Source organism: Pseudogymnoascus verrucosus (genome assembly GCF_001662655.1).
Source record: "Pseudogymnoascus verrucosus strain UAMH 10579 unplaced genomic scaffold scaffold_67, whole genome shotgun sequence".
NCBI lineage: Eukaryota > Fungi > Ascomycota > Leotiomycetes > Thelebolales > Thelebolaceae > Pseudogymnoascus > Pseudogymnoascus verrucosus.
In genome coordinates this window covers 111,083-127,964 of record NW_017263718.1, presented here as the reverse complement: position 1 = coordinate 127,964, position 16,882 = coordinate 111,083, and the positions used below count along the sequence as shown (strand labels likewise).

At 51.6% G+C, this 16,882-nt stretch overlaps 6 protein-coding genes across 6 annotated transcripts; 3 read left to right on the top strand and 3 right to left on the bottom strand.

Annotated features, from left to right (window-relative positions):
• Nucleotides 1-847: 847 nt before the first annotated feature.
• On the top strand, nucleotides 848-3,277 carry VE01_10052 (uncharacterized protein; the record flags this gene model as incomplete). Its single annotated transcript, XM_018279459.2, has 3 exons — nucleotides 848-1,026; nucleotides 1,196-1,958; nucleotides 2,010-3,277. The coding sequence occupies 3 exons, from the start codon at nucleotides 848-850 to the stop codon at nucleotides 2,751-2,753; spliced, it is 1,686 nt and encodes a 561-aa protein (XP_018125909.1). The 3' UTR covers nucleotides 2,754-3,277.
• A 534-nt stretch (nucleotides 3,278-3,811) lies between these two features.
• VE01_10051 (uncharacterized protein) lies at nucleotides 3,812-5,454 on the bottom strand. Its single transcript, XM_059464123.1, has 3 exons — nucleotides 4,859-5,454; nucleotides 4,160-4,774; nucleotides 3,812-4,100 (listed from the first exon to the last, which is right to left on the bottom strand). Exons 1-3 carry the CDS (start codon nucleotides 5,353-5,355, stop codon nucleotides 4,046-4,048), a joined length of 1,167 nt encoding a protein of 388 aa, XP_059319293.1. The 5' UTR covers nucleotides 5,356-5,454; the 3' UTR covers nucleotides 3,812-4,045.
• Nucleotides 5,455-6,069: 615 nt separating this feature from the next.
• On the top strand, nucleotides 6,070-9,980 carry VE01_10050 (uncharacterized protein; the record flags this gene model as incomplete). Its single annotated transcript, XM_018279457.2, has 15 exons — nucleotides 6,070-6,310; nucleotides 6,372-6,430; nucleotides 6,496-6,517; nucleotides 6,599-7,226; nucleotides 7,288-7,319; nucleotides 7,383-7,516; nucleotides 7,576-7,920; nucleotides 7,973-7,994; nucleotides 8,065-8,230; nucleotides 8,304-8,430; nucleotides 8,492-8,541; nucleotides 8,595-8,711; nucleotides 8,783-8,960; nucleotides 9,017-9,177; nucleotides 9,253-9,980. The coding sequence occupies 15 exons, from the start codon at nucleotides 6,070-6,072 to the stop codon at nucleotides 9,941-9,943; spliced, it is 2,973 nt and encodes a 990-aa protein (XP_018125911.1). The 3' UTR covers nucleotides 9,944-9,980.
• VE01_10049 (uncharacterized protein) lies at nucleotides 9,951-11,322 on the bottom strand. Its single transcript, XM_018279456.2, has 2 exons — nucleotides 10,428-11,322; nucleotides 9,951-10,374 (listed from the first exon to the last, which is right to left on the bottom strand). The coding sequence occupies exons 1-2, from the start codon at nucleotides 11,006-11,008 to the stop codon at nucleotides 10,221-10,223; spliced, it is 735 nt and encodes a 244-aa protein (XP_018125889.2). The 5' UTR covers nucleotides 11,009-11,322; the 3' UTR covers nucleotides 9,951-10,220.
• Nucleotides 11,323-11,753: 431 nt separating this feature from the next.
• On the top strand, nucleotides 11,754-13,805 carry VE01_10048 (uncharacterized protein). The gene is made up of 2 exons (XM_018279455.2): nucleotides 11,754-12,855; nucleotides 12,906-13,805. The coding sequence occupies exons 1-2, from the start codon at nucleotides 11,782-11,784 to the stop codon at nucleotides 13,659-13,661; spliced, it is 1,830 nt and encodes a 609-aa protein (XP_018125888.1). The 5' UTR covers nucleotides 11,754-11,781; the 3' UTR covers nucleotides 13,662-13,805.
• Nucleotides 13,806-14,374: 569 nt separating this feature from the next.
• Nucleotides 14,375-16,679, bottom strand: VE01_10047 (uncharacterized protein). Its single transcript, XM_018279454.2, has 5 exons — nucleotides 16,222-16,679; nucleotides 15,816-16,138; nucleotides 15,627-15,753; nucleotides 14,739-15,576; nucleotides 14,375-14,663 (listed from the first exon to the last, which is right to left on the bottom strand). The coding sequence occupies exons 1-5, from the start codon at nucleotides 16,268-16,270 to the stop codon at nucleotides 14,492-14,494; spliced, it is 1,509 nt and encodes a 502-aa protein (XP_018125926.1). The 5' UTR covers nucleotides 16,271-16,679; the 3' UTR covers nucleotides 14,375-14,491.
• Nucleotides 16,680-16,882: the final 203 nt, after the last annotated feature.

The following is a 16,882-nucleotide window of genomic DNA, read 5'->3' as shown; positions in this document are numbered from 1 at the left end:
CATACTCTTTATACTGTTCACCACATACAATCTCATGTACCGTCCCACACCCTCCCTCTCATCAACCAGTCGTTTCGTCGCCTCGTAGATCCAGTCAATCTCTCGCGGCCACTAACTTCCTACCTAGCGTCCCTTAGCGCCCATTGGCAGTCCCCTACTAAACTAACATGTCACTAGTTTAGCAGAACTACTTGTCCACTCTATCTATCCTTCCACCCAAACTCATGTACCTTTACTACTCCAACTACCCCAACCTACCCTACTCGTCGTCGTCCTCCTACCTCCTCCACGATGCGGGTTGGCCGACGATGGGTTCGTTGATTGCCCCTCGCCCCTCTCTTCTGCCTCCATTTCCTCCTCCTTTCTCCTCTTTCTCCTCTCTCTCCTCTCTCCTCTCCCGCCTAATTTTGACTTTTCTTTTGACGTGCTAGCCATGGCCATGTTGTCCCTTCCCTTGTGCCTTTTGTCCCAAGGTACTGTAAGTACTTACTGGTCTGTTACGACTACGGTGGTGTGCTGCTCCATCTAGTTCTCATATTGCGATTCCCCTGTTCTTCTCCTCTTCCTCCTCTGCTACCTTGTGATCTACTACCTCCTACCTCACACCCTCTTTTTACTTTTTACCTTACCTCCTCCCCCCCCAAGTGTTACACATTCATTCCACCTTCCCTTCTTCTCAACACTCACTCAAACGGACTATACCTTTCACCTTCTTGTCTACAGTTGCATCCTACGTTTGCTGCTCTTGCTCTCGTCTTTCAACTCTTGCCCAATCCCCCGGGGCGCTCCTCCTTCTTTCACTCGCTTCGTGCGTTTGCTCCTTCCCCCCCCCCAAACCGCCACCAAGATGAGCCGCTCCCGCGTTCTCTCTCGCCGCCAGATCGAAGGCCTCATTGCGAACAATCAATCCATCGTCATCTTCGACAACAAGGTCCTGCGCCTGGACAAATGGCTCGAGAGGCATCCTGGAGGCAAGCTGCCGATTCAGCACATGGTGGGCAGAGATGCCACGGACGAGATCAAAATGTAAATTAAGGCGGACTCTCACTCACTCTTTCTCTCTTCGAACTATCAAGCTCCTCTCATGGTCCTTGCCGCATCAAGCACCTAGCCATTGAGTTGTTCCAACTCATCTGCCCTTGCCCCCCCTTCCAAACGAGAGAACAAAAACTAAACATATCGTGTCGATCTTTAGCTACCACTCTGCGGAAACCCTGCCGAGGATGGATAGCTTTCGAATTGGATACATAGACGGGCCATGGGTCAACTTTGAGCCCCCGATTTCGGGTGGTATCTTCCGCCCATACGAAGGGGAAGCGAATATGCGAAAATGCGCAAAGACGATCACACCCATACTCTGCCCCTCGAAGACGTCAGCTCTCCCTGGAACCGATGGGACCTGCAACAAGAAGGGCGCACCGCCTCCTTGCCCGGACGCAAAGCCACCGCTCAGCAACATTCAGGATAAATTGGACGTGAACCAGCTGGTTACTGGCACGTTGGACAAGTTCCCGAGAAGCTGCACGCAGGTTGAGTTCATGGACCTCGCTGAGCAGCTGGAGATCGACTCGGACATTAGCAGATTCCCATCTGTGGACCCGGCGACCCAGAGGACTATCATCAACAGGTACCGCCAGCTACACGATAAGGTTAAGGAGGACGGCCATTACGAGTGTCGCTTCTGGGAATATGGAAAGGAGTGTATCCGCTACGTCTCCATCTTCGCCCTCTCCATGACGGCGTTGAAGTACGAGTGGTATATGACATCCGCCATGCTTCTGGGTCTGTTTTGGCACCAGATCATGTTCACGGCGCATGACGCTGGACATTTGGCTATCACCCACAACTACATCGCTGATACTCTCATTGGAATCTTTATTGCGGATTTCTGCTGTGGGTTATCCATTGGATGGTGGAAGAGCAGCCACAATGTTCACCACTTGGTTCCCAACCACCCAGTAAGCATTTATTGAACCATAGATAAGACCCCCGCTAACCACATGTCTCAGGCCCACGACCCTGATATTCAGAACGTCCCCCTCTTCGCCAACTCCCCCATGTTCTTCCAGTCCCTCCGCTCCACCTACTACAACTTCGACTTCGCCTGGGACCGCGCGTGCGAGATCGCCATCAAGTTCCAGAAGTACACCTACTACCCCGTCATGGGCATCGCGCGCTTCAACCTCTACCTCCTCTCCTGGCTGCACCTGATCTCCCCGCGCTCCTCCAACAAGGGCACGGCAGCCTGGACCCGCCCCACCGAGATGCTCTTCATGGCCTGCTACTGGTACCTCTTCGGCTACCGCCTGCTCTGGCTCACGCTCCCCACCTGGACCATCCGCGTCGCCTTCGTCCTCGTGTCGCACATTATCACCATGCCTCTTCACGTGCAGATCACGCTCTCCCACTGGGGCATGTCGACCGCCGACCTCGGCGCCACCGAGTCCTTCGCCCAGAAGCAGCTGCGCACCACCATGGATGTCGACTGCCCCGCGTGGTTGGACTTCATCCACGGTGGCCTCCAGTTCCAGGCCGTGCACCACCTGTTCCCGCGCGTGCCCCGCCACAACCTGCGCAGGGTGCAGGCGCTGGTTCGCGAGTTCTGCAAGGATGTCGGGATTGAGTATACCATCTTCGGGTTCGTGGATGGGAATAAGGTCGTCCTCAGCAGGCTGGGCGATATTGCCAAGCAGGTTGAGATTATGGTCGCGTGCCAGAAGCATAATGCTGAGACGGGGGATATGAGCATCTAAAGCCGGTCGACGCATCGATCTGACTGCTCTGTTACGAATTTGTCTCCTTTAGCGTGTTTTTTTTATTGTTTTGACTACTTGCTTGGATTTTTTTTTTGGATGATGAAGAAACTACAGTACCATCTGGTTGGGCGCATACATATTTTTCATTTTTGTCATATTTCGGATCCATAACACTGCATTTTTTTATTGGCCGAGCGGATGGGGGCTGAGTCCTCGAGCTCGTGGCGAAGGGAGGGTAGGCGGTTTTTTGAAGGCCCTCCTCTCTCCCTTTTCTTTTCTTGAGATTTGCTCATACGATGGAGGATGGATGGGGAAATCGCATGGTGGTGGTGGATATACATGAGCGATGCAACTTATAGATGGGCGCGATAATAATAGACGGTGGACGGCTTCCGCTAGAGTAGCGGGGTTGTGAGGAAGTGAGAGGGATGAGAGGAGAATGGATTATTTGAGTCCATGTTGATAGTTTCTGTATGAGAGATTGCAGATTATGAGGGGACTATTATGATGTGAAATGAAAGATATATTCTCTTTTTTGTGTAAACTTTTGGGGGTTGAGGATGTGTTGGTTTGGGAGTGTTGGGGGTGTGGAATGTGTAGTGTGAAGTTTTGGTATGTGGTGATATGTATGGATGTGTCTCGCCTCGGATAGATGAGGGGAGAGACTTGTGGGGTGGGAAGAGCTGCGGAAAGGGGTTTGGAGGACGATGGGGCAGTGAGGCTGTGGGTGTAGGGGAATGTCAATTGCCCTGATCGAGTGGGGGTGTTGTGCGTAGGGTTCTGAAGTGAGAAATGTTTTTATGTGGGTTGAGGTGGGTTGGGGTGGTGCTACATGAGTATGAGAATACTATACTGGTTATACAACCTAATCTGATTTGAATAGAGATTTACATATGGGAAGGCTATGTTGATTGGGTAGGTGATGGGGATAGTAGGGGGAAATATGGGAAAGGCTCTAAAGTGCTATTGCTGGTGAGTTGAGTTAGCATGTTTTGCTCAAGGGCTTCTTGGAAAGGAAGGGAGCGAAGATTCATAAGGTGGTTTGGTATCGTTAAGCATGTAGAGACCGGATTATCCAACATTTTGTTGAGTTGAAGGGGGGGGAGGGGACTTCGATTCTTCCTGGGTATTTCTCGTTTCTTCCACGGCAGCAACAGGCAGACTTATCACAGGTTATACTTCGAAGCAATAACATACACGTTACCTCCGTGCAACAACATTAATCCTTCCCCACGCTTTCTTCATGAGAAGATAGCTCCCGCCATTAAGCTAGAGTCCAGTCCCCATCCTCACGCCTTTTTCATGAGAAGAGGCATCCCGCCATTGATCGATAATCGTACCTCCCTACAGCACAATAACGAGTTAGGAGAGGAGGCGGGTTCTACGGAATAGGGATGAGGTACCTCGTGGGACTCGTATAGATGACGCCGTCAAACCTGCCGCCGGGTTCGATCGGATACAGCGGCGGGTGGAAACGATCGCCTGAGCCGCGCTTATAGACGCGCGCCTTGACGCCATCTAGATAGCCCTCCTCCTCCTCTGGCGGTCCCACGCTAGGAGCTAGAGGCGTGCTGAGTGTGACTTTCGCTACTGGGCTGAGATGGGTTAGGATCCCCTCCAGCGCAGCGGCGTCGTGCTCGGTGATGCCGGTGAAGCCGTAGGATTGATCTGACTTAGGGTCGGCCATAGTCAACGACCTTGCAGATACCCAGATATTGAGATTCTGCAGGTTCTGGAACCTGGGAAGATGGAGCCAGTGGAAATCGTAGACGGAGTGCCGATGGGGGAGGTCAGGGAGGTCGTAGGCGGCGCAGAGGAGGGCGGAGGGGAAGTCGGGCATGAGGGCTAGCTCGAGGGAGCGGGCGTGCTTGAAGAAGGCGGGAGGGGTTATGCCTTGCTTGGACCGCTTCTTGATGGCGGGGTGGAGGGCGCAGTAGCCTAGGAAGGTTTGGATGGTTGTGAGGTCGGTGAGGATGAAGGTTGTGGATTCGTAGATGGATTTTAGGCATTCTTCTGATCTGATGCCAGGCAGGTGGGGTGAGTAAATCGAGTATAACAATGTTGGGGCTGGGAATGAGGGAGAAGCGGAGTAGGAGACGTACAGGAGCTTGCACGACAACAACATGGGGAGGTAAGGACTCCAAGAGGGCACAAGTTCCTTCCTCCCGCCCGTAGAGTGCGTCTTCCAGCACTTCACCCCCGCGGTTTGAAAGCCCCAATTCGCATCAATCCCATGCACCTCCGCCGCCCGCTCCCCACAAGCCCAGTGGTTCATCCACGGCGATTGTAGATGGCGAGTTAGCACCGACACCTCTGGATCCTTTCCCGGCCCAAAACCCCCCATATTATCGCCGAGACGGACGCCGAGACGGATTCTCAGCTCGTCGACGTCGCGCTGGAGATTGTCGGCGGCGGAGAAGTCGGTCGTGCATGGCCAGCTGCAGAAATGTCGGCCGGAGGAGTCGTTCCCGTGCCATATGATGTGTTGGCGGAGGCCGTGGGAGCGCCAGAGGGAGAGGTAGATGGCGTCGCGGAGTTCGGGGGGGAGGGTGAGGAGACGGGTGAGGAAGGGGGATTGGGTTTGGGGATTTATGGACATGCTGAGGGGCTATAAATGTCGGCGGGGATATATGATAGTGGGAATTTCGCTGGTGCCTACTCAGCTAGCTAAATATCGAGCCGCGATATCAAGTGTTGGACTTGGATTATGCTATACCTAAATCGGTGTGGAGCCTAGCGGCTGGGTGGCGCCTCCCGCCCCCACGATGGACCCTCTCAGGTACGTGATGGGAGGACCTCGGTCATAAGGGTTTTAACTTTGAGCGCGTTGCACGGCGACATTAGCTAGATAGGTATAATTTAGTAAAGAGAGAAAAGTTAGAGGGCGAATAGGGTGATCAAGAAAGCGATGCTCGGTCATCCTTTCGGAGATATCAATTCAAGTTTTCAAGCTCACTTTGTGGCCCCCGATGTCGATGTGGGTTCTGTTTTGTCGTTGCTATATTTAGAGACTTGGCTTTCATCCATGGTGCATCTTGGCGAGGATTATGATCCTCAATGATACAACTTCACAGTGAACTAGAGCACTCAGGTAGACTGAACTATACAGTCCTATGGTATGGCGGAAATGTGGTTAAGCTTTCTTAGAAATAATACCTTGTACTAAAGAGATTGGTAGGATTTGACTATTACGCCATTATGAATCCCAATTATTGCAAAGCAAGATATATAAGAACCCGAGATTGGCCTCTCAATATGGCTCCTCTCCAACGCAGTTTGAGCAGGCGCAACAACCAGTTGCCCAAACCCCAAGATGCGTCCTCACGGCCTGACCAGTTTGGCCAGCCTTGTTAGCTTGTCCTTATATTGCACTCAAGGTGTGACCCAAGAGTTGCCGCCTGGGCTTCCCCTCCAATATGCCAGTACAGCGCCAGGAGTCGCCGTGACCAACGGCACGAAGCTACGCATTCTACCCGTCGGCGACTCTATCACCGTGGGCTGGCTGGGCGATGACCATAATGGCTACAGAAAGCAGCTGCGGAGCGATCTGTCGGGTAAGCTGGCTCTGTTATAACTTACTACAAACTGCTTACTGACTTCGTTTGTGTGCCACAGCCGATAAAGTCGTATTTGCCGGCACCGAGCGGTACGGATCTATGGATGATCCATACTTTGTAAGTGCTGAAATAAGACTCCTGGCATCCGACTCTAGAAGCTAATGTGGCGATATTTCAGGCAGCATGGTCAGGCAAAACGATCAAGTATATGCATGACCACATCGACGCCTCTCTCGCCCAGAAACCTAATGTCATTCTCCTCCATGCTGGCACCAATGACATGAGCCCCGACGGATCCTGCCGCGGCCGCCGAGAGACTCGGGGCTCTGATCGACAAGATGATTCAAAAATGTCCCGACGCCACCATCCTGGTTGCCATGATCATTAGCACTACTCGGCCAGCACAGGCACCACAAACCGCCCAATTCCAAGCTCTCGTCCCTGGTGTTGTGCAAACCCGTTCGGCAGCCGGAAAACATGTCATCGCCGTTGACTTCACTAGGTTCCCAACGGCCCTGTTGCGCGATGGAATCCATCCCACGGACGGTGGCTACCGCACCATGGGCGACTGGTGGTACGACTTTATGACGCAGATTCCACCTAGCTGGATCTCGGTGCCAGAGGGACCGGACCCGGTGCGAGATATCAGCAGCAATGGCGGGCCTGACGAAAACATCCCGCCGCTCGACTGGGGAACCAGCCCTATCACGGTGAAGACGCCATCTGAGATCTTTGAGGCTGGTAAGACCGCCTCGTTGGAGTCTCGGAAAATATGTAAGGTGAACCCTCATTGGTACTCGACCGGCAAGCTGGCGTCGGGGAGGGGCGTGAATGGAGATTTCAAGTTTCGCAGTAAATGGGAATCGGTGGGTCAGGTTATGCCAGCGACTGGTTTGGATCCCAAATTTGCCCGGTATGAACGCAATGACTAAGTTGATGATGGAAGTAATCACTAATGTGTTGAATGTGTATAGGCTTCACGACATGGACGGAGATGGCAAAGCAGGTAAGGAAATAGCCCATTCGAAGCAGGTAATTCTAGATCAATGGCGCTGACTGTGAGGCGTAGACTACGTCTGGATCGACCCAGATACCGGTGCTATTCGCTGCTGGCTGAACAAGTACCCCAATGCGTGGGTAAAGGCTGGGAACGATGGCTTGCTCGCGGATGGCCGGGGCCCGTCCGATTCCATCTTTCTGGCTGTATGTTGTCTATATATTGGGCGAAGTTCTCGTGCGACTACAAGCTAACAATGGTACAGGACATGAATGGCGACGGACTGGATGACTACCTCGTCGTCAACCCCGACGACGGATCTGCCGACATCTACTGGAACCACGGCCCCGACGCCGGGTGGGCGCACGGCTGGAAGTTCGTGGAAGGCGGCCAGATCGCTTCCGGCGTGCCACATGCCAATTGGAAGACGCTCCGCCTGGCTGACATGAATGGTGATGGGCGGGCTGACTATCTCACTATCGGCGTTAGGGGATCCGCTGCGCTGTGGCTGAACCAGGGTTCTCTGGGGACAGATGTTAAGTGGCTCGGACAAGGGGGCATTACGGCGGGTAGTGGTGTTACTGATCTCGATACGATCTTCTTTGCAGATGTAAGTTTATGAGCTTCCGTCCTCGGTTCTACAAGTGCTAACAAGAAGATAGATCGATGGAGACGGACGGGATGGTGAGCTTTCCACGCCATCTTTCGGCGTTTTCTCCATTGGCGAAGAACAAGAACACTAATTCCCTTGTAGACTACCTTATTTTTGACGATGAGGCCGGGATTTCTGGTTATCTGAACATCATGACCCAGAAGAGCGGGTTGCCCCTTTTCGCCAAACAGGAAGGGAATCAACCCATAGCCGCCGGAATTAAAAACACGAAGAACTGGCGGGATATTAGAATTGCCGATGTTGACGGGTTCGTATAATTTTCATTTTTCATTGCCTTCCTTCAATACATCAACTTTGCTAATGTACGACTGCTCCTGCAGAGACGGAAAAGCAGATTACTCGTACATCGCAAGTGATGGATCCGTTCATCTGTGGCTGAACCGCGGATCAGCCGACACGAGTCGGGCTTCGGACAGCGTGGTGTTTGCTGATATTGATGGGGATACTGTAGGTGGACCTTATTTGCCCTCTCATTCTGATACCGCCTTGCTGAACATGATGCATGTAGATTGACGACTATGTGATTCTCGGCCACGACAGTGGATCTATCTCCGTTTAGTAAGTGTTTAGAGAGCACAATAAAGCCCGGTGCACGCTGACTCTCGTACCAGTCTAAACAAAGGCCCGGATGAGGGCATGGGTTGGAAGTTTGAAGCCCTGAATGGAGGTGAACCCATCGCCTCTGGTCGCGCCCCAGCGAGCCAGATTATATTTGCCGACATCAACAGGTAGGTGCCACTTAAAGCTCCCTAGAAGCCCGGAAAGTTGCCTACATAGATTTGCTAACTGACATTTGCAGGGACGATCTCGATGACTACTTGGTTCTCGACCCTGTAACCGGTGCCCTTAGGGTCTGGCTCAACGAAGGCAGAGATAGCGGGAGCGCGACTGGGTGGCAATTCAAGGAGATGGGTCAAATCGCGAGCGGTCTCGGGCCTGGCGCTAGAGTGCGCATGGCGGATATTGACGGTGATGGGGTGCGTAGAGCCTATCCTGGTAGGCACGGAGTCGGTGCTGACATGGTGCGCTCTAGTATGCCGACTACATCTTCCTGAAGCCCAACGGTGGCACTACGATTTACCGCAACAATTGGAGCGAGGGTGGTCCAGGAAACTACTTTGTCCCGTTCCCCAAGATGGATGCATCCGGAATCAATGAGAATCCTGACGAGATTCAATTCGTCGATATTAACGGGTAAGTTGGCGCTTGATATCCCGGAATCCTTGGGCGTCTATAATGTTCGCGATTCGATCCTAATTTTTGGTGCAGGGACGAAAAGGCTGACTACGTCTGGACGCGAAAAATCGATGGCGTCGCCAAGGTATGGTATAACAACTACGAATTCAAAGAAGAAGGAGATGAAGACAAGTCCAGATATGGCTGGCGAGAGGGCGGCGTGTTTGCTAGTGGGGTCGGAGCCAACGGCGACAACGTGCGGTATGCGATCATGGACAAGTCGGGCCGCGCAAGCTACGTCGTTCTCGATCCCGCCACTGGCGCGCCGGCGGCGTGGCTAAACGGATGCGACGACAAGGGTGACTCGCCCCGTGGCCCGGTATCCTGTGAGGGTGGGGTTGCGAACAACCCATATCATCCTGCCGGCGACTCTTTTGGTTGGGCCGTGTACATCCCCGAGCCCATCGGGTTGACTCCGGCATACGAGGTCCAGGAATGCGGGAACCACTTCCTTAAGGTCCTTAAGAAACAAGGGGGGTGCGAGACGCCAACGTCGTGGGGATGTGACGCTTATGGTAGGGGCGTCCTTCTCCACTTCGATACCTCCATCTTCTGTGGCAAGGGCCAGGTTCAGAAGGCTGTCTGGGACTCGACCAACCCGCAGATCGGCGGCGAGTGCATCAACCACGGAAACTCACAAGATAAATGGTCCGGCAAAAGCCCCATTGAGATCCTCTTAGGGATATTAAGCCTGCTACCCGGCCCTAGTAAAGGGAAGTCTTAGGGTTGTCCTCGTAGATATCAAATGAGCATATAATAATATACCTATATTACTAAATCATCCGATTTTGCAATTCCCTTGGGTCTCGTCGTTTGCGGCAGATATAGCCGTAGGATACCTCGAGTAGGATATTTTCCATAAACAAGACAATATATAGTAAAAATGAACACAAAAATATAATATTGGGTATCCGCTCATAGTCATCCACCTCACTACTGATTCATTCATCTCTCAGTATCCAACACAATGAAAATTCCACTCCTCTCGACAGTTTTCCTTCCTACCTTGGTACGAACAAGGGTTCCAAATCATGCCCACCATCGAGTCGTCGTAGCGGCGTCTGGATCGGTCTCCGAAACTCTGCTTTGGCTTTCAGAACTTCCGGCCGGACCTTCAAAAAGTACCAAAACGCAAGCACTAAGCAAAATGGACCACTGTTGACGTTAGCAACCAGGTTTGCGGGGAAATGGAGTAGGGTCTATCGCACGTTAACAAGACCCTAATGCACGAAGCAGCCAACCCCTTTTTCAGCGCTTCGTTGCAGCTTCCTTTATCGGCGCATACTGAATTACTCATACTAATAGCCATGATAGCCAACCCATATGCACCAGTGCCCAGGGCCGAGACCCCGATGAGAGCGATGCTAAGGAAGTAGGCGAGATGCCAGTTCCAGAAGAGGAAGCAAAACGACAAGATGGCAAATAAAGTCATCTCTCCGAAGCCAGCAACAGTGGTTATTAATATGCCTGCGGGATCGACAGCAGACCCTGTTTCCGTCGAGCCGACATTAGACGACGCGTTCGCAGAGAGTCCGACAGTGAGGAAATCAGTGGTGAGTAGGATAGCGCTGATGTAACATATCATTCTCACGGCCGGCGCCCGTCGTGTTAGAATGCTTCCTAGGGTGTCTACTAAAAGGGTAGGTCCCTCATCAGTGACAAAGGCTGGATGCGGGCGCGCCCGATTGGTGGCTACCACATGGCCTCCGGACGGCCCCTGGTCTCCTGGGATGTCCACGGGCGCATAGGCGCCATCTAAATTGTTAGGTCGGGTACTCGTGCCCATCATGTCTGAAGAATCGCGAAATGGGAGTTCAAGCGCATGGTAAAGCTGAGCGATCAGGAACGAAGTCGCGATGGAGGCGAAGCCATGTGATGCCTTGGCGTCTGATACGCGACCATATTTTGTACCAAGCCATCCTTCTACGTTAATCACGCCCTCTTATGGCAGAAGCTTCTTGGAGAATGCTTATTGCCTGTTAGCTATACTTGGCTGTGCCCGTGCCTAACCAAGCTCAATGTTTAGGACCACCACAAGCATTTCTTGTCGCCTGTTGGCATCCTCGGAGTTGTTGCTCTCTCCACCAAATAATAGCGATGTTGTTTGTCGGCACGAGGCCAAGATAACGCTAGCGTATTAAGAAAGCCATCTACCTCCCCGTTTAGGCTAGCCTACTGGACTCGCCGTGACCGTTCAATCATACTTAATTAGGTCGTCTGCCCGAAGCCATCACCATCCGTACCAACCACAAGCCGCAGCCGGATAAGCAACAGCATTGTCGCCAGGGGGGAGCTGGGATATAATGTATGCGGAACGACCGTGCCAGGCTCAATTAAGAAGGTTTCTACATGTTTGTAGAGATCAGGGTCCAGTACCTGCCTGTCATGCTGCTTTGTGATGCATGACCATGCCTGGACGGCGCAAAATCCTTGATAATGACGGAATCTAGATTGGATCGACAAAGTAGGTAGGTAGGTAGGTGTGATACTATAAGTACTGCTCTCATAGCTCTCTTTTTCTGTACCCAGTTCCACAGCTTGCTTCTGTTGCAATTGCCAATCATGTTCTCCCTTCGTTATGCCGTTCAGGCTCTCCTGCTCTCGGCTTCGGCCGTAGTAGCTATTCAGCCATTCGAGCAATTGAGTGAGGTCCCGAGAGGATGGTCGCTAGTTGGTGCCGCAAAGGATGCGACGGCCATAAAACTCCGATTGTCATTAAAACAGCAGAATGTTGACAAGTTCTACGAGGAGATGCTTGCTGTCTCGACGCCAGACAATGCCAAGTATGGCAAGCATTACGAGGGTCTCGAGCTAAGAAGCTTGTTAGCTCCTACGGATGAGACATCCAATACTGTTATCAGTTGGCTATTGGATAATAACATTACCTCTATTGCTGATGACGGCGATTGGATCGTGCTCCAGACAAATGTTGGAGCCGCGAACAAGTTGCTGAACACCGAGTTCCAGTGGTTCAGCAATGCTGAGGAGAAGACCCCTGTCCTTCGAACCCTCCAATACTCGGTTCCGGATGAAATCGCTTCTCATATCAACTTTGTCCAGCCGACAACTCGATTTGGAGGCATTCAAAAGTTGAAGTCGACGGTTCAAATTGTTGAAGAGGGACAAGCTGTGTCTTCCCTGAAGTGGACTCCTTCTGTTTCTTCCAAGGTTGATCCTGCTTGCAATGTTTCAATTACACCAACATGCCTTCTCCAGCTTTACAATGTTCACTACAAGGGCGACCCAAAGAGTGGCAGCAGAGTTGGTTACGCTTCTTTCCTGGAAGAATACGCCAGATACTCTGACCTAGAGAAGTTCGAAGATGCATATGCCCCGTATGCTGCTGGACAGAACTTCACCGTCATTAAGTTTAATGGTGGCCTCGATGATCAAAACAGTACCGATGACAGCGGAGAGGCCAACCTCGACAACCAGTACGCACTTAGTCTTGGATTCCCCAACCCCGTCACTGAATTCAGTGTTGGCGGGCGTGGGCTTCTCATTCCAGATGGAGACTCCCCAACCCCGAGCGACAACACCAATGAGCCGTACCTCGATTTCTTGCTCGCTTTGTTGAAGTTACCAAACAGCAAGATTCCTCAAGTCATCTCTATCTCATACGGAGAGAACGAGCAGGTAGGCAGATAACACCCAGTAATCTTCTATTTGTCAGCTAACAAACCTAGGAAATTCCCGTCCCTTACGCCCAGCAAGTCTGCCAACTGTTCGCTCAACTCGGTGCTCGTGGAACCTCAGTCCTATTTTCTTCTGGTGACTCTGGCACAGGAGACTTTTGCCTCTCTAACGACGGCAAGAACACCACCAAGTTCCAACCTCAGTTTCCAGCCTCCTGCCCGTGGGTCACATCCGTCGGTGGTACGCGCAATATCGAACCCGAGCAGGCCACCTACTTCTCGTCGGGAGGATTTTCTAACCTCTGGCCTCGCCCGCTCTACCAAGAAGCCGCAGTCCGCGGCTACCTTGCTCAAATTGGTGACAAGAATGCTGGTTATTACAACAAGAAAGGCCGTGGCTTCCCTGATATCGCGGCGCAGTCATACCGCTACCACGTTTATGACAGCGGGAAAGACGTTCAATACCAGGGTACATCATGCGCGTCTCCCGCAGCAGCTGGTATTATCTCGCTCCTCAACTCTGCGCGCTTGTCCTCCAAGCTTCCTCCCCTTGGATTTTTGAACCCGTGGATCTACGCCATTGGACATATTGGATTTAACGATATTGTGCACGGTGCAGCGACGGGATGTAATGGATACTCCAGATTTAACTCCGCGCCAAACGGTAGCCCAGTCATCCCGGGCGCAAGCTGGAATGCTACAAAGGGTTGGGATCCGGCTACTGGTGTTGGAACACCGGATTTTGGAAAGCTCTTGAAGCTGAGCACGCCGTGGGTGAAGAATGAGGGAGGGCCGGTGTCTGCTTAAAATATGTAACGACTGAAGTGAGATATAGCGTGAAAGGCGAATATAATTGCTTCATACAAGCTCGAGAGGACCAGGCATCATATCTACTCTCCTATATACAAAACTTAGCTCACTCTGAATGATAGTGCCGAATATGGTAGCGGGCGTAAAATAAAACTCTTCCAGAATTAAGTGGGTGTGATTAGTGGGCGAGTAAGTTACCCGGATTAAACAATTGCAATCGCTACAAGCCTAGGAAGGGACTTCTATCGTCCTATTACACGATCGGCCTTAGAGGCTAGGTGACGAGAAGCACCGGCGATGAGAAGGATCGGTGGCTTGAAAGTTCCGAGGAAGCTGCGACTGGGTCTGCTTGGTAATCGTTCTTTCCATATAGGGATTGAAAGTTCTGAGGAGGCTGCGACTGAGTTTGCTTGGTAATTGTTCTTGCCATATTTAAGGTTAGAAGCTTCAAGGAACGGAATGAGGCGAGGGATCATTTTCCCGTTTGTGTAACTCAGGTCCCTGAAAAGATTCCCCTGGCAGGAATGGAGGGAGTAAAGAATTACCGTCATACCGAAATAATACTGACACTAACACTAGACTAAAATTGACCGGCACAACAAGAGTCGCGAAGTCGCGAATTCACGTCGACAACAAAACTACGTAGTGAAAAGCTTCCATTACAAGCTGTACGTTATGACAAAGTCCAGCAAATGACAAAGATATAAATTACCGATCTCTAATTGCCGCGAGCAACAAAACGAGGTTACTCAACGTAGTCCCCAAAGATACTCATCAACTAGTGCTGCAAGTCCGTGCTGAATTCCCAAAGGCGATTCGTTGCACAATTAAGCCTTTGGCTCAGTTTCATCGGCGTGCTCCTCTTGTTCGGCGGTAGCAGCATGCTTCTCCTGAAAGATTTTCAGGGCTGCATCGGCCGCCTCTGGGCCTTCCAGCGCGTGTGGGACGAGCTGGTCACCAAATATGGTATCCATTTGCTCAAGTGTTTTACCCTTCGTCCTGTGAGAAAGCCAGATGTTAGTAATTTGTATGCAATGATAATGGTAATATAATATGTGAAAGAGGATGACTTACTCAGGGAATAAAAAGATATAGCAAATGGCAGCGCATAGGTTAAAGACGAAGAAGGCATAAAAGTAGCGGAATCCGACAGCATCAAGCGCCAAGGGTGAGATCTGGCCAATGAGCAACCCGAGACACCAGTTCATAAGTGTCGAAAGCGAGTTGCCGCGAGCGCGAATCTCAACCGGGAAGATTTCTGCTGGGTACACCCAAGTTATGATTCCGGTGAAGGTGAAGAAGAAACTGAAGACAAGGTTCATGGCAACCATTGCCCGCAGTGCATTTCCATTGGCGCTTTCGGTGTTTGCACTGGTGACGTAGTATTGGCTGAGGATGGCATTAACAAGCAGCGTGAGTGCACAGCCAATAGCGGAGAAAATCATCGGCTTTATGCGGCCGACACGCTCCAAGAAGTACAGACCAAGGGCACAGTAAACGATGGAAAGAGACCCAGAGATACCAATGATCATAAGCGATGTACGGGTGTCGATGCCGAGAAGCTTATAGATTGGGACGCCATAATAGTTGACAACATTGATACCGGAAAGCTGTCCGAATGCCTGGATTCCCATTCCCAAAGCAAGGCGGCGCCTCCAGGCGGGCTTCGAAACCATTCCAGCCCAGGAACGCACGGAAACTTGTTTCTCGGCAACAATTGTGTCATGGATTTCGCGGTATTCGAGCTCAAGATATTCTTCGTTGTGGCCGTTTCCATGGAGGAGACGAAGTGCCTCTCGGGCCTCATCATGGCGATCTTTCTCCATAAGCCATCTTGGGCTCTCCTGAAGGAACCATATTCCACCCGCAAGTGCAAGGCCTGGAACAACTTGGAATGCTAGAGGGAAGCGCCCTATTGACTGCGTCAGCTATGCCATTGGGTGGTTTGAACAGAGGCCCTACATTGGAACGCAGTACTACTGTAGTTACAACCATATCCAATCCATTGGGCAGCGAAGAAGCCCCAGGACAACATAAATTGGAGTAAGCCGCTAAGGGCCCCACGATAGGAGGCCTCAGCAATTTCGGACTATTAAACAATAGTCAGTTTAACTGCGATAGGATAGCGCCTGGCCAGAATGTGCAACTTACGCAGTACATAGGCACAATAGCGGATAGAAGACCAACGGCGATTCCAGCAATGAAACGGCCAGCAATCAGCATACCAATGGTGGCGGCACCGGCTTGTAGCGCACAGCCGAAAGATGAAATGACTCCTCCGATGAAGACGGACTTCTTGCGGCCTAGACTATCTGCAAGCCATGACACCGATAATGCACCGATGATAGCCCCTCCGGTGAAAGATGATACAATGCCACCTGTTTCGGAGGCATTTGGGTTGCCAAAGTACTCAATGAACGTCTCTTGGCCAATAGTCGAAGTTATCACACCACTGTCATAACCAAACAAGAAGCCTAGTAGAATTAATTAGCACCTGTGCTTCATTCACATGTACTTGTGCATATTGCACGTCTTTGGACAGTAAAAGCCTGCTTACCTCCAATGGACAAGAAGATACCGGATCCGATGGTTACGGCTTTCCCCATGGCGGCGGTTCAGCCACGGAAGTGACAATTTCGACGACGTAAAGTTTGATGCCTTTGCCTTTGCCTTCGAAATAGAAAGGGAGAAGTTGGCTGTCGAAGGTAAAGAGAGCAAGCGCTTGGTGTCCTCAATGGATGGGGAGGAACCGTGGGTTATAACTACAAGCAGATCTGCCGGTGAGAAGCCACATGGAAACCAAAGAATTATTGCCCACAACCATGAGCAATGGAGCCCCTTGTACACCCCGCACCCCGCAGACCCCAGAGTCCCCGGGTTCTATTCGACAGAGCCGAATGTAATGAAGCTAACAATGGACGTCCAGGAGCGAGCCAGCCGTGTAAAATCTCGTCGTGTCTCAAGCCGAACCCGCGGCATAATATCACGAGTTAGGGCATGTTGAACCGAAACGGGATAGTTCATTTGCCACAATATACGCCTTGGCGGGGAAATGCGGCTCCTGCGTACCCCAGCACTGACCCTGTACCCCACACAATTCTCCTCGTTCCGGGGCGACGCCGGTACGAGCAGGAGCTAGGCTAGAATAGGATAGGCCTGGACCGTGGGAACTCCGGAATCTTGCTCAGTCCACATTCAGTCACTCTAATGCTTGTGTT

Excerpts from the sequence above, each read along its gene's own strand:
- VE01_10051 (XM_059464123.1), bottom strand. The coding sequence starts at position 5,355 with ATGTCCATAAATCCCCAAACCCAATCCCCCTTCCTCACCCGTCTCCTC. Across the intron at positions 4,775-4,858 it reads TTGTTGTCGTGCAAGCTCCT|ATCAGAAGAATGCCTAAAAT; the intron begins GTACGTCTCCTA and ends GCCTGGCATCAG. Across the intron at positions 4,101-4,159 it reads ATCTATACGAGTCCCACGAG|GGAGGTACGATTATCGATCA; the intron begins GTACCTCATCCC and ends ATTGTGCTGTAG.
- VE01_10049 (XM_018279456.2), bottom strand. The coding sequence starts at position 11,008 with ATGATGGGCACGAGTACCCGACCTAACAATTTAGATGGCGCCTATGCG. Across the intron at positions 10,375-10,427 it reads TGCATTAGGGTCTTGTTAAC|TGGTCCATTTTGCTTAGTGC; the intron begins GTGCGATAGACC and ends TAACGTCAACAG.
- VE01_10048 (XM_018279455.2), top strand. The coding sequence starts at position 11,782 with ATGTTCTCCCTTCGTTATGCCGTTCAGGCTCTCCTGCTCTCGGCTTCG. Across the intron at positions 12,856-12,905 it reads CATACGGAGAGAACGAGCAG|GAAATTCCCGTCCCTTACGC; the intron begins GTAGGCAGATAA and ends TAACAAACCTAG.
- VE01_10047 (XM_018279454.2), bottom strand. The coding sequence starts at position 16,270 with ATGGGGAAAGCCGTAACCATCGGATCCGGTATCTTCTTGTCCATTGGA. Across the intron at positions 15,577-15,626 it reads CAGTAGTACTGCGTTCCAAT|GGCGCTTCCCTCTAGCATTC; the intron begins GTAGGGCCTCTG and ends CGCAGTCAATAG. Across the intron at positions 14,664-14,738 it reads TATATCTTTTTATTCCCTGA|GACGAAGGGTAAAACACTTG; the intron begins GTAAGTCATCCT and ends GCTTTCTCACAG.